General features: G+C 28.0%; 1 protein-coding gene across 1 annotated transcript; it reads right to left on the reverse strand.

The window, feature by feature from the left end:
• Positions 1-1,151: 1,151 nt before the first annotated feature.
• Positions 1,152-3,665, reverse strand: LOC114405830 (receptor-like serine/threonine-protein kinase At2g45590). The gene has a single exon (XM_028368333.1). The coding sequence runs from the start codon at positions 3,513-3,515 to the stop codon at positions 1,581-1,583; it is 1,935 nt and encodes a 644-aa protein (XP_028224134.1). The 5' UTR covers positions 3,516-3,665; the 3' UTR covers positions 1,152-1,580.
• Positions 3,666-15,377: the final 11,712 nt, after the last annotated feature.

Below are 15,377 nucleotides of genomic sequence, written 5' to 3' on the forward strand. Positions count from 1 at the left end.
TAAATTCAAAATATAATTTATATATTTCAACCATTTTTATTCCGCTTCATATGAAATCATGAATGTATGTTCCCTCTTTGATCTCATGGTTTTGTTAAAAGCAAAAGCACAAAATTTCTAGTTCAGTTAATCATGTCAATTTACACTCATAACTAGACGGAAATTAATCAGCAAGTAACAATAAAAATGGATGCTTACTATTATAAAAAGGCAGCATGGAACAGATTGTTAAATCTTAGATGAAGTCAATGGTTTTCAAGTCTTGAAAGTTACCAACCAAGAAGCATAAACAAGATGTATCCTAAAGTAGTTACAAAATTCCATGGCGTTGCAACAATATATTGTAAGACCTTGAAGTTCATACAGGGGCTCACAACATCATTGCTACATTTGTTTTCATTTCCATGAATTATGCACTGTTACTGATCAGAGTCATGCACGCTTCAGAACATATATTGGCAAATGCACAAATGACTTAATTTTTGTACGAAAAAAATGCCAACCCAATTGTGCAGCAATTTCAAGTATCCGAGTCTTTAAACCACAGGTCATCCAAGATATTAGTAAGAGCAGTCAATTCAGAAATAGAATTACCAAGTGCAAACTTTCCCAAAACTTTAGACAAAGTTGATCTCTATTTTTGGATAGGGGAACTGGGTAAAAAGACATTGTCATGGCATCATGGAATATTAACATTAAAAATATATAGAAAAAAAAAGTATTTATGTGCTTCTAATAAAGAGCCAGCTAGTATATACAACTAATTATTTTGTTAGGTTTTCCATGGATGGTTAGCAATAGCCTTTCAATAAGAATCTGTGCTCTTTATTTGTTCCAAAGGGGTTAAAGCTTATGAAAGAAAGGCTTGTCGTAGGTCCAAGCACTGATGATAAAATGATATTATTCTTCTTTCATTTCCAGGGACAGTGGAGCCTCCACTTAGCTCAAAGTAACATCATAATTACTTGTAAAAGACGCAAATGGGGCCGGGATGTGTTCGCTGCAACTGAAACCGATACTACCAGCAATGGCATAATGTGCATATAACTTTATAAAGTTTGAACAACCAAAAAGATAAATAAATCTTCCTTGGGTCCTTTGCAGACACTAAGGTCATGAAAATTGAAAATTTTACAAAGTTAGAGTCAGAGGGCACTAAACAAAAATATTCTTTATAAAGGGGCCAAGCCAAACAGCTTCAAAAGTAAAAGAAATGTTCTTTCAACTTTAAAGGACCCGAAATTTCCTGAAATTCAACAACTTTGTAGAGGCAAAGACACGTATTCGTGCCAGAATCATGCACCCAAAAAGTTCTTTCAGATTAAAAAGCAAGAACGAGGTCAGAATAAACAGTCATATGATGGAAAGAAAGAAAACAAAAAACAGAAAGGGAAGAAATGGATTTATGCAACAAGGCTTGTAACAAACTATTTTTTTTTTTTTTACCCTTTCTTTTCTGCATTAGTTTCTACAAATTGGTGATGAAGAAAATCAATAATTAGAGTTTACCTAAAACTAAAACCATACACTCTCACAAGTTAATGATCATGACAAGAACAACCATTAATTATTACACACACTCACCGAGCCTTCTTCCGGGTCTTGAATGGGAAATTCGAGGGAGGTGATGGTGAGAACTCGAACGGCAAGTGTGGTGGCTCAGCCTCCCCACTAAGCATCCCCACAACCTCCTTGATGGAAGGCCTCTTCCCGGGGGACCTCTGCAGACACAACAAGGCAATGGTGATGCAGAGAAGCGCCTGCTCCTTATCCAAGGAATGGATAGAAGTGTCAACAAGATCCAAAAGCCTCCCATTGTGAGCAAGCTGCCTGGCCCAGGAAATCAAATTGGCCCTCTCAAACTCAGAAATTGGTGAGGCTGTCACCTGCAGCGGCCGCCTCCCGGCCACCAGCACCAAAAGCAGAACCCCAAAACTGTACACATCACACTTCTCAGACAATTGCCCTCCACCACCATACTCAGGAGCAATGTAACAAACAGTCCCTCTCATACTAGGGGTGCTGCTAATCCCACCACTCTTTGGCACATCCCCACTAACCCCCCAATCTTGGCTATTCCTCCTCCCATTGTTCCTCATCTCACCACTCAACCCATCCAACCACCAATCAATACTCCCTCTACTCCCTTTACTCTTCCTCTTCCTCTTCTGCTCCACCCCTTCCTCCTCCCTCTGCCACCACTCCATCCCCCTCTTCTTCTTCCTACTCTTCTTCGACAATTCCTCGCAAAACTCCTCCTTCCACCACTCCCTTGGCTTCCTATTCTTCTTCTTCGCCTTCCCCTTCACCCTCTCCTCGTCAAGCGAGGCCCACCAATCCAACTTCTTCCTCTCCTTCTTCTTCTTACTCTTATCATTCACATTCACACTCACACTCACACTCTCGTTCCCATTCTCATTCTCCACCTTCGGAGAAGACGACGAACACGAATCAACCCATTCGCTCTTCGGCCTCTCCTTCTTTATCTCGCTCCCGATCCACTCCATCACATAATCCTTCACCCTCCCGGATTCCCCTCCTCCCCCACTCTCCTGCCTCCACCACCAATCCCTCCCCGAACCACCACCACACTTCTTCTTATTCACACTCACACTCCCACTATCAACACTCTCAAAACACCCCCCACCATCAGACACAACACTCAACTTATCACCCCCCACCGGCGAAGCATCCGAATACTCCGCAGCCCTCACCGGACAACTCTCCGGCGACCGGTCAACATCCACCACACTCTCCCCTTCCAAAACACTAAATTCCTCATCTTTCTTCTTCTCGTTCTCATCCACCATTCCCAGATCCTCCACATTCTTAACCCTAGCAAGCCCAAAATCCCCAATCTTGGCCCTAAAATCCCTATCCAACAACACATTACTCGGCTTAATATCACCATGAATCACCGGCGGGTCGCAGACATGATGCAGATACTCCAATCCCCTCGCCACCGAAACCGCCACGTCGAACCTCTTCCCCCAGCTCATCAACTCCGGGCACCTTCTATCCAAAAGCGCGTCCTGCAAACTCCGGTTCGGCATAAGCTCGTAAACCAAAACCAGCTTTTTTCCACGCCGGTCGGAAGAAAAACCTAAAAGCGAAATCACAAACGGAGATTTGAGATTCGAACACAGCGTCAGCTCGTTGTGGAACTCTCTCTCTCCCTGAAGCGAACCGGGCGAGTCCATAACTTTAAGCGCAACGGTCTGGCCGGAAGGCAGTGTGGCCTTGTGAACCGAACCGAAGCCTCCGTGGCCGAGCTTCGTGGAGGGAGAGAACGAGTTCGTGGCGCGGCGGAGAACGGTGTACGAGAAACGCCGCTGGTTGTGCTCGAACGGCGCCGTTCGGGAGTACGAGAGCTTGCGGTAGATGAAAATCATGACGGAGATTATTAACGCCGTTAGGAAGAGCGCGCCGCCGATTGCGCCGCATAGGATTATCTCGCGGCGGTGAGATGCGGCGGCGGTGGCGGGTGGTGAGAGCGGCGGCGGACGCGACGGCATGGTTGTAATAATGAAAGTGAAATGCAAATGAAAATGTTAATGTTAACCATTCATGAGAGAGAGAATAGTTGTGAGTTGAGAGAGTAGTAGCAGTGAGGAGTGAATGGTTTCGTTTGGTTTCTTTCCTTGGCCAACCAATATTATGGGATAGATAAATGGGGAAAATGAAATAAAATAATTGGAGTGATGCTTTTTATGAATATTTTGGGGTTAAATCTAACATAAGGTTAGTCTTGAGATTTATTAAAATTTAATGAAATTAAAAATTTTGTTGAAAAAGATACTCATATTTAATGCTGATTATATCATAAGAGAATTATTTTTAGAAAATACATGTGAAAAAAAGTATCATCATCTTGAGATTTCCTTTTTTGTTAATAAACTATTAAGGGGATATGTATAGTCTACAAGGTGAGTGACTGAGGGTGATAGTTAATTATTTAAGAAAAGGTTATGTTGGAGAAAAAAAAGTTCAAACATTTCATAAGTGCTTTGTTTGGAGGGAGTTGCAAGTTGGGGCTTGGGACTGTGTTTGTGGACCTGCCTCCAACCTATTAACAATTGCTGTTGAGGGAGATATTTGAGATAAAATAGGTAAGGAAAAAAGTCCAAAGCAAAAAATGTAGTAATTTTTTTTGGTTTTTTGGGTGAATTAAAGAGTTTTTGGTTGTAAGCTTGAGAGTAAATGAATAATTTATCAGATATTAACATCTATTTCATATATACACATTATTAAACAGGTTGATTTTTTTTCACAAATATTTTTTATATATACAAGTCTTTGAGATCAAACTCTTACTTATATATTAAAATATAAAATTATTTATCAATTATATTTCTACTGTACACTGCATTGACTATATTTTTAAAAAAATAAAACGATAATTACATGGGTTGCTTAAGATATTATGATAAAGTGTATGGTCAGAATGAAGGATTAAAAGAAGTCAGCAAGAAAATGAAGAATTAAAAGAAAGAAAACAGATTAAATCAGTTGGAAAATTGTTGTAGTCACCTGTTGAACTGGTACTTGAGAGTTTAGATAACTCAGAAAATCAAGTGAGAAGAAAAGACCGGTAATGAATAATGAATGGGTCAAATTGGTGAGACTTAAGAGTTGATAAAATAATAGTGATGGAAAAATAGTTTGAACTATTTTTTTAAAATATATTTTATTCTTTATTAAAATTAATTGAGACAAAGAAAGTTTATGTATAAATATTACGCATAGATTGTTATATCTATTTTTTTCATTATTAATGTCTTTATCTTACACCATATATAATTATTAATAGTAGTATTTTTTAATTCATGTCAATTTGTATAATATTAAAATTATCATCATTATATATAAATGGATTTTCACTTTATCATTTTAAAGGAATTTTAATTTAAAAATGTCCTTTTATCATTCTCACTTGATTAAGTCTTATTTATTAAAAAACGATCCTTTTTAAAAATTATAGTTAATATATATTATTTTAATATTATTAGTTGGTGTGTTAGTGTCATATTTAAGGATATTAAACAAGAAGACAAAATCCTACAAGCTGTAGCATAGAACTAGAGATATTCATGCTGGTTTGTAAAGGAAGGAACCTATCAAATATTATTTGACCTAAGTAATTTAGTATTCTCATTTCTTAACCAATGTCAGTGTATTTAAATTAAGTTCTTAATTATATTTTATTTTAAAATTAAGTATGTTTAGTCTTTTTATATCAATTCTATATTTTATCAAACTCTTAAATTCTAATTTTTTTTATCTAAACATTTGAAATTTAATGATACAGTGAAATAGAAAATGAGAATATTTTCTTTCAAAACTTAAAATTTTAGTGGTTTTTTTTGTATAAAATTTGTAAGATTTTATAGAATTTGAGAATAAGGCTTTTTTGAAGAGAAATATTTTTATTTTTATTGTGAGTAAAATATAATATTTTAATTAGTAATTTTTAATGAGAAGGTTTAAAACAATTTAATTTACTTAAGTTTTTTAAGATTCTGAATAAAAGTGGTAATTTAAGAATTTTAAATAAAAATTAAATAATTAAATTTTTTTAATATAAAAGAGAAAAAAAATAATTAAAATAAAAAATTTAAGAAACTGAAACAACACTGAATTTAAATGAACAAAATATGACTAAACCTAGTTAGCAAAAAAAAAAAGACTAAACCTAGTATTTATTATAATTTGAGAAAATAACTCATAGATGGATCATGCATCATAAATTTATTGCCTTTTATTATAAATATTTTAAAAGTTATAATAACAATAACTTTTAATTGATTCATCATGTAAGTTTTTTTTTTTTTTTTTACATTTGTTAATATGTGATCATTAAATTCTTATTATATTGCCTTATGTTTGTGCCATGAGTAACCAAATGCTATATATTTTTTGGTTAAAACTACAAGTTAAAGCTTTTAGCGCATCATATATTTTGATTAAATTGTAATTTTGATTTTCTGATTTCTTAATCCATGATTTTGGTCCTCTGGATTTTAATTGTAGAATTTGGTCCCCTAATCTTAAAATTAGTAATTTTGATCCTCTTAATAGATTATTAACAAATAATTATGATTAATAGAATTATTAAGATAATTATAAATTAATCAAAACTAGTAATTATTAAAAACTAAATAAAAAATTATTATTCTTAATTTTTCATAATATTGTGTATCTCTTCTTTTTCGCAAACACTTCTTCTATCTCTTATTATCGCACACAATTTCACTGAAAATAATATTACATTAGAGTTAATAATTTTTTATTAAAAAAATTCAATAATTTATCATTTTTATTTGATTTATAATTAATTTACTATCTCTAATAATCATAATTATTAGTTAATAATTTATTAGAGGATCAAAATCACAAATTTATAAAACTAGAGAAACCAAATATTACAATTAAAAATCAAGAGAACCACAATTATAAATTTAAAAAATTAGGTAAACAAAGATTACGATCTAGTTTATATATTTTGCAAATAAAAAATATCCGTTGCAAAATTATTTTGCTGTATAGTAAGTAAATTTTTCATAAATACTTATATGAAAAAAATGAAATTTTCCCATGAGTAAAATTAACTTAAAAATTAAAAAAAAACAAAAAGGGGAAAATTTATATAATGTTGATAGTTGATGGTGGCAACACTGGAACTTGTGATTTGTGAGCGTTGGTTTTGATGATAGAAGCAAAGTCAACGAGAAAATCCCGTTGAAAAGCGAGTGAATCTCTTTAAAAACGAGCGTTCCCTGATGTCACGTGCATCAAGCACCGCCACTTTTTCCTTACCGTCGCCACACCCATGTTCCATACCATAGTTACCATTGCTATTCATCCAATTCCTTCTCTTTTTTTTAACATAATTCATCCAATACTCTTAAATTACATTAGAAGCACAGAAGGATCTCAGTAAAATAAGATAACTTAATTGTTATAAATTTTTTATTTGTTTTCAATTTATACAAATCAATCAAAATTTACATTAGAAGTACACTAAAATTTAAAACATATAATTATAAGATATAATGCTCTTAATTGATATCACATTAAACACAAATTTTTTTTAGTATATTTTATTCTCATTCACATGTTTTATGGAAATCTAAAAAAATTATTCATCTCATAATTACTTCAAATAAATATATTTAATTATATATTTTCAAGAAATAAATGATATATTTCATTAGTATAAATAATACTAATTAATTTCAATAAATTAATCTCATACCTGCATAGCTTTTGAATTTTGAATTTTTCTTTAATTCGTTTGAGGTTTTACATAAGATATCTATAATTATAATGTATACAATTTTTTAAGTAATATTTATATCGTATTTCATATGTTAATTTGGATTTTTACAATACTATCATCTTAGCTATTGCTTTTAATTATGACAAAATGTATTTCAATATTTTTTATTGTTAGAAATGAAAAGCTATTAAATCATATGTTAATGAGCAAGATTAAATGACATTGGATATAACTTTTGTAAGTAATATATATAATTACTAAATTAACTTTCACCAAGTATATTATTCATAATCAATTGATTCCTCTAAACTAATTTTTCAAATATTGTATCCAAAACAATTTAATTATTGTGTTTCAAAATTAAATTAACTAACCTGTAAACCAAAATCCTGAATTGAAATATGCTACTCATTTGAGTGAGCCACATGGATGAGTTATCACTTATCAGGAATATTGCAATGCTTCAGCAGAAAGCAATGTTTATGACTCAGTCACAGTGAATCAGTCTCAGGTCAGAAAAAGGGTTGACCTTCAAGACTGCTGCATGCCCCTACTTTTTTTTTTAACACCTTTTCTCTTCCCTCAGTATTAAGTTATCTAATACATGAATAAATTTTAATAAACAATTAATAATGCAACAAACAATCTCTTTCATGTAAGTTGAGTACAAAAAGTCCACTGGTAACACCCCAAATTTGATGCCTGTTTTATAATATCATTAAATCACCATTGACCATTTTAAAGTGTGTACTATGTTCATTCAATTTCAATATAGAAATCGAGTCCACTGTTTAATATTTGTGACGCAAATTAATCATCCCTGGTTAAAGAGTGTGCAAAGACCGGTAAAAAAAAAACTGAACAAAACTAAATCTAATTATTTAACAAGTTTGAGTCTTAAATTCAAATGTTTGAACTAGTTTTAAAGATTCCGTTTAGAACTATTCTCAATCAATTTTGATTAACTGAATTAGTTTTAAAAAATAATTTAATTTAAATCGATTTTGTTTTGAAAATCAATTTAGATCATTTTTAAACTAGTTGATTTGACTTGAAACCAATTTGATTCAAGTTTAATTCAAAACCAATTAGGTTTTAATAAATTTTTTTAACACTCCTACATTGGTTTATGGACGGGTTCATGTGCTTGAAGATATGGTTTTAGTTGTTTAAAACTTATTTTTATTTATTCATAATATATTTTAAAAGAATTAAAACTTAATAGTTATTTAATAAACAATACCGGTATCTTAAGAGTAATTACACACACTCAAATAAGTCTCATTAGTGTTTTTTATTAAATGATTAACGTTATTATTTATTTTCTTCGTATTATTTACGATTATATTTGTGTTTATCTTTTCTTTTACTTATTAGATAAAGACCTGCACTATTATGAATAAAAAAATTGTTAAATAAAATTATTTATGATAATATTAGAAATGATTTTACATCTTAAAAGTTTAATGGTATCTCTGGTTTAGGATAGAAAAGTGAAGGAAAGACAGGGAAAGGAAAAAAAGAGAGTAGAAACTGAGATGATTTTTTAGATTGTTTTGTAGAAAAGAAAGTGAAATAAAAAAGAAAAAAACTTATGAATGTAAAATAATATAGATATCTCAGATAAAAAATATGATATGCAGGGAAGGATAATTTTGTATTATATATTTATGTTTATACACTTTTTTATTCCCTCATTTCTTCCCAAATTGGAAGAAACATTTATGTGGAATTCCACTATTTTTTTCCCTTTTTCTCTTTTGATGCTTCCTAATAATGAAAAGATTAAAAATTTCTATATTTTCTTTCCATTGTTTCCATCCACAGTCCTCAAATTCTCTTATTTTTCATCAACAAAGATCAAGCAAATCATAAAATAAATATCAAATAAATTATAATAATTCGTTTAATTTTATTTATTTATTAATATGCATAGATAAATTACATTGGCCAAGGTTGCTCTAGTCCTACTTCCTATTTAAGTTACCTGTGTTACTTTACATAATGATAATAATATGTAAGACTAAGACTTCTTGTTTAATTATGAACGTACAAGTGCATGATGATTTGAGAAAAAGATGATATCAAATCATAATTAGGGGGTGGGGGCCAATAGGTAACATCCATCAAGTGGCTTACAATCTTCTTTGAGAGTCCACGAGGTACTTTTCTTTGTGAAAATATCATTATCCTTTTTTTTTTCCATAATAAGAGTGAAATGAGGTTTTTAAGCTCTTTTGAGTATGATAAATGCTTAGACATTTTTTCTTAGGTCGATGGGAAAAATTGTGAGATAATATAAAAGGAATTTTAATTTTGGAACACTTCAATTTAAAAATATTTATGCACTTAATCAATCAAAAATCACTTTGAATATAATTCTTAAAATAATTGTTATATGAAATTAATAGTTTTTAATTGTATGATAATCGATAATTATATAGTAATGCAATTTTTTTACAAATGTCAATATAATTCAATTAAATTCATATAAAACTCAGGAATATTAAATAATTTTTAGAATGTTTCCTTGGAGAATTACGAATATAGCATTGATAATTCTTTGATAAAATTATTGCTACCAAACTAAACAGGTCCTTGAAAAAGAGTACCCAATGATCAAAATGGACAAATAATTTTTTTTAGGTAAAAAAATGGTCAAATCATATTAACACCTCATTTTTGCTAATATATATTGACTCAAAAGCTCACTTACTCATCATAATTTTATAATTATATATAGTTATTAATTAAAAAATTATAATTATCATTTTTTAATTATTATATGAAAAATATTTTTAATTTCTTATTACTGTAATGAAAACTATTTTTACTCTTTATTTTTTTTTATAAATGTATATGTAAAATATTTAAGAATTTGATAAATAAAAGAATATATTTTAAAAGATTAATTAATATTATACAAAACTTATAAATAGACATGTAAATAAAACTATTTTTCTATAAACGATAGATTGATAAAGATAAAAAAAAAAAAGCTATACCAACTTAGGGTATTTTAATTTATAAAAGATATTTTATATTAACCATTAACCACTTACATGCCATCATTCCATATAATAATATTTTACGTTAAAATGAAACATTTCAAAGTTCGCTAAATAATAGTAATAGACATGATTATACTTTGATTTCATGGTTGTTCTCTTTCAATTTTTTTCAAGATAATTAAGTTCACATATTTCTCAAATTCAGTAAATTTAGTTTTGTCGACAATTTTTGTTACTTGAAAATTTTATGTCCTTATTTTCTACACAAAATAAACATCTTAATTATACTAAGATTTATCTCTCCAAACCCGTATTACTTGTCTTTATAAAATCCTTTAAAAAATTTATCATTTTTTTTTGTTTACTTTTTTGCCAATAACTTTTAGAAGTATTCTAAGGTTCACATTAAGAATGTTGGGACAAGTATGCGACGAAGGAAGCCAACACATAATCCAATTCAATTTAATGTGAAAGGTGATAGGTATTGTGCATAAAGACACTCTTTGACTTGCTCTAAACTTCGTAGGAGGAATCTAAAAGGTTTTCGAAAACAACAAAAATATAAAATAGACTAAAAGAAACCCATTGCTTTTACCTTTACCTTTCACAGCTCACTCACCAAGTTCCAGTGTTCCACGGCCAAATGCATAAAATAAATCTTTCATTTTAGTTGTTTTTTTCTGTCATCATTTTTATTATAATAGAAATTTATTTGATTAAATTTTTGAAAATATTTTTAGTGAAAATTTTGTTTTTAATTAAAATTAGCAATCTTATTTTAAGTAAAATGAAAATACAGTGTTAAAGAATGTAATTTTAAACAAATTTAAAAATATATATTTTTTAAAAAATGTATTTTCATTATTTTTATTTATTGAAAGTAAAAAATAAGAAATCAAATTAAATATATTTTTAAAATTTTAATAGAAAATAAAAATAGTTTTCATTAACAAAAAAAAATGAAAATATAAATCAAACATAGTCTAATCTTTTAGTATCGTTAACAAGCGTTTAAAAAATTAAAAAATATTTTTAAAAAATTATAAGAAAATATAAAAAAAAATTATAAACAATATAATTTTATATATTCAATAAAAAAATTATCTTTTTAGATTTTTAACCAATACTCAAAAAATACTGATAAACATTTATCATAATTTTTATTTATTCTACAACAATAGTATATTGACTTAATTTGATCATGATTTTATTTCTCATAGAGAGAAAGGATAGGTAATAGGGTTAGGTAATAGCGTGTGACTTTTGTGTGTGTATGTGTGAAAACATGCAATAATGTTATTTTTCAGAGAGAAAAAATAGTACGATATTTTATACAGAAAACCCATTATCATAATGATATATAGACTCACGGTCTTATCCACAAAAGCCCTATGAATTTTTGTGTAATAATAGTAATAATTTTTAAAAATTGAGAATATATCATGTGAGTCCCACTTTCTAATAACAAAGGTTAGTTACAAAAAAAGTAGAAGCCCTTAGCCCATGGTTGTCGGGGGTCAGAGCTGGACCCGTGAGAGCGATATTTCCAAGGCCTAACTCATCATTATGTCCAAGACCTTACTTTATGTTTTTTTTTTTTAACTTAAGGTTTAAATATTTTTTTAGTAATGTAATTTAATATTTTTTTTAACTTTTAGTTCTTATAAATTAAATTTTTAGTTTTTATTTATTTATTTTTAATTTTAAAAATATTTTAAATAAATTTTTAAATAGTAAAAAAATATTATTTAAAGTGTTGTAAAAATAAAAAAATAAACATAAACATAATTTATAAAAATTAAAAATGGAAAATAGTTTTGTAAGGATAAAAAATCAAATAAAAATCTAAATTTTAATAACTAAAAAAATATTTAAGTCTTTATTTAATAAAAGATGAAGAGAAAATTAAAAATATAGTATAAGAAGAAAAGGAAAACCTAGCTTTTAGGCCTTTTAAATAAAAATATATATATATAGGGAGATTTTCATGCATGTAGAGGAAGAGTTTCAAATAGAACAATACATATAAGAAGTTAAATCATGCTATGACTTTTTGGCAATACTAATAAAGTTGTAAGAGTATAGTTAAATGCCTGTAAACAAAGAGTATAATGAAAAGGATGTTTTTACAATATATTTAATAAAATATATTTAGTTTAAAAATATAAGTGCATCAAGATAAAAAAAATATTTAGACCATTTCTACAAAAAAATGAAAATATAATTACAATATAATATTTTTTTATATTATTATCTAATCATAAATTATTATATACAAGTTTTTAAAAAATTATTTAAAAAAATTCAGTTAAGATATTTTTATTTATCCTCGTTATAAAATTAATGTAAAGTACATTTTTTTTACCCAAATTAATATAAAGTACATTGATCATGCATGAAAACTAAACTCATTATTGTAAGTTTGTAGTAATATTGAAGTTGCAATTGAACTGGTATTTTTTTCACCCCCTTTTTGGGAATTTGAACGTGAAAATATTCTTTTGAAAGTTGTATGTGAAAGTCTGAAAGAACATGCTTCAGCTCCACGTGTTCAGAGATTAATAAATGATTAGGAATCGCGTATTGACGTCAGAAAGATATCAAAGCTTTTATATTAATTAGTATTTTCAATAAACTATTTTAAAATAAATTTATTTTAAATTCATTGAGTAATTAATTTATTAAAATTCCAAAATAAACATATTATTACCAATTTATTTTAAAAAATGTTTAGTTTTAAAAAACATACTTTTAATTTTCAGAAAATACAATTTCAAATTAAAGAAAAAGAGAATGTCTATTTTACAGTAGTATTTTTCCTTGGATGATAAATGCTTATTATTATAAAACTAAAATTCATAATAAAAAATAATTATTTTTAAATATATAAATTATATTATAATTAAAATTCATAATAAAATAATATTTTTGAATATACAAATTATATTTTTAATTTACAATGAATAATTTAAAATTAAACGTGTTTTAATAATTTTTTCAACTATTAACATGAGATAGAAATTGGATGGAAAATATCCATTTTTAATGTGCACTCAATGTCTTTGGTAGAGATTAATTATTATTTCTGATGATAAATATTTTATGTTAATATTATGATTAAGATTTTTTTTTGAAGAAAGTAATTCATACATAGTTTTATTATTAAAAAATATTTGAGGATTTAAGCATGTGATGTTCAGATTACAAGGCTATAACCTTATCATCATGTTTACGCTAGTTGTGCTTATATGCTAATTCTATATTAGTTTTATGGGTTATATGTGTTGGTCGTATTATGTCTCATAATTTTAAAATGGTGTATCTAGCAATATCATACTTGTGTAACATTATTTATTTGGGTTATGCTTCTTAATTAAGAGTTCAATTTTTTTTTGGACAGAAATTAAGAGTTTAAGTTTTGTTGGTTATATATCAGAGTTAACGTTTTTATACAATCAATTAATTAAAGTTAATAATATTACTATACAATGGTAATCCCGATTGAATGAAAGTGTAAAAAAATTTACACTCTCAGTGTGTTATAATTAAATTCCCTCATTACAATTCCTTGTTTTAGTCATCATATATTATTATAAAAAAATAATTTAAAACTTATAAAAATAATTTTAAAATGCAAACCTACTAATGATCAAATGTAACCAAATAAACAAAAAACTAAAATCAATGATAGAGTTTTTGTGTTGTTGTTACAGATCAATTATAAAGTTAGAGAACAAATTAAAGCAAACCCACGTTCTAATTAACTTATTAATACAACGATGTTAATACTTAAATTTGTAAATTGACTTAAATTTGATTTGGTTAACCAAGGTCTCAAATTTGCTTTAAATTTGATTGAGTGGTATTAACTTTGATTTCCTTAACCAACAAGTGTAAGTTTGACTGATATTAAATTTGATTTCCATAACCAACAAGTGTAAATTTGAGTGATATTAAATTTGATTTCCTTGTTTCAAATTTGAGTTTTATAGGTAAAAAAAAATGATTTTAAAAGGAAAGAATCCCATCAAAGATGACTAACTAGATTTTTGGATGAAAATTAATTATATGATAGTGTGACAGTTTGGACTCATGAATAGATATTTTTTCTTCTTCTCAATAAACATATTCCTTGCGGGTGAGTGATGAGTATTGTTGGTATCTTCAACATCACAGCATGCATTTGTATTAACGTTGAATCGAGAACGAGGTGTTTGTCGTGTATAAGGTTATATGAACATTTCTGATCGATTTGTTCAATATTGTATTAATGTATGCTCTACTGTATTTTTGTCCTCTTCTCCCTCACATAACCTGTGCATGTTCTGCACAGAAGAAATATAAGTCATTCTACTCCATCATTTTATTCTTCGACATTCTTTTTCATTTCAGTGGACCATTCAAGATTTTTATTTTTTATTTTTTGAAAAAAATAAAACACACTTGTTTTAATTAGGGTGTGAAGTGCTGTCAATTTGTTATACACCGAAATAAGATATTATAGGATCTTACACGGATACTTTTTGTCAATTATTGGATTTGTTAATTTGTTGGTTAACCTTTCTTTTAAGAGATATCCTCACAAAGGATGAGAAGCCTCTTTTTGGAAATGGAAAAAAAGTTTTCTTGATTCTTCTTGTTTCGTTATATCTTAGATATGCTACAAAACCATTAACTATTAATTAATATTAGTAATAATTTTCTTACAACTATTGTTTGACAAAAATAACTAATAATGGCAATCTCTTGGAACCACGGATCTCATTGTATTGGCTCATAGCCTCATAGCATGAACCTATGGAACAATCTAATTTGTGCTTGTTTTAATAATTGTTAAAGCCCTTTCAAAAGTATTATCAAAATAAAACAAATGAAAAGAGTATTTTTCTTCAAAAGTACACTGAACATTAAAAGTTATTCAAATAATTTGTTGATATATGTCACGTACGTGTATCTTACATTAAAGACAACATTGTTCGAACCATTAAGATTCTTATGTGTAAATTTTTTTTTTATTTCTCTAAGTATTTACCATAATTACATATTAAAACTTGAACTAAAAAATTACTAATTAAAATAGAATAATT

The sequence above is a fragment of the Glycine soja genome, chromosome 3 (genome assembly GCF_004193775.1).
Source record: "Glycine soja cultivar W05 chromosome 3, ASM419377v2, whole genome shotgun sequence".
Classification (NCBI taxonomy): Eukaryota; Viridiplantae; Streptophyta; class Magnoliopsida; order Fabales; family Fabaceae; genus Glycine; species Glycine soja.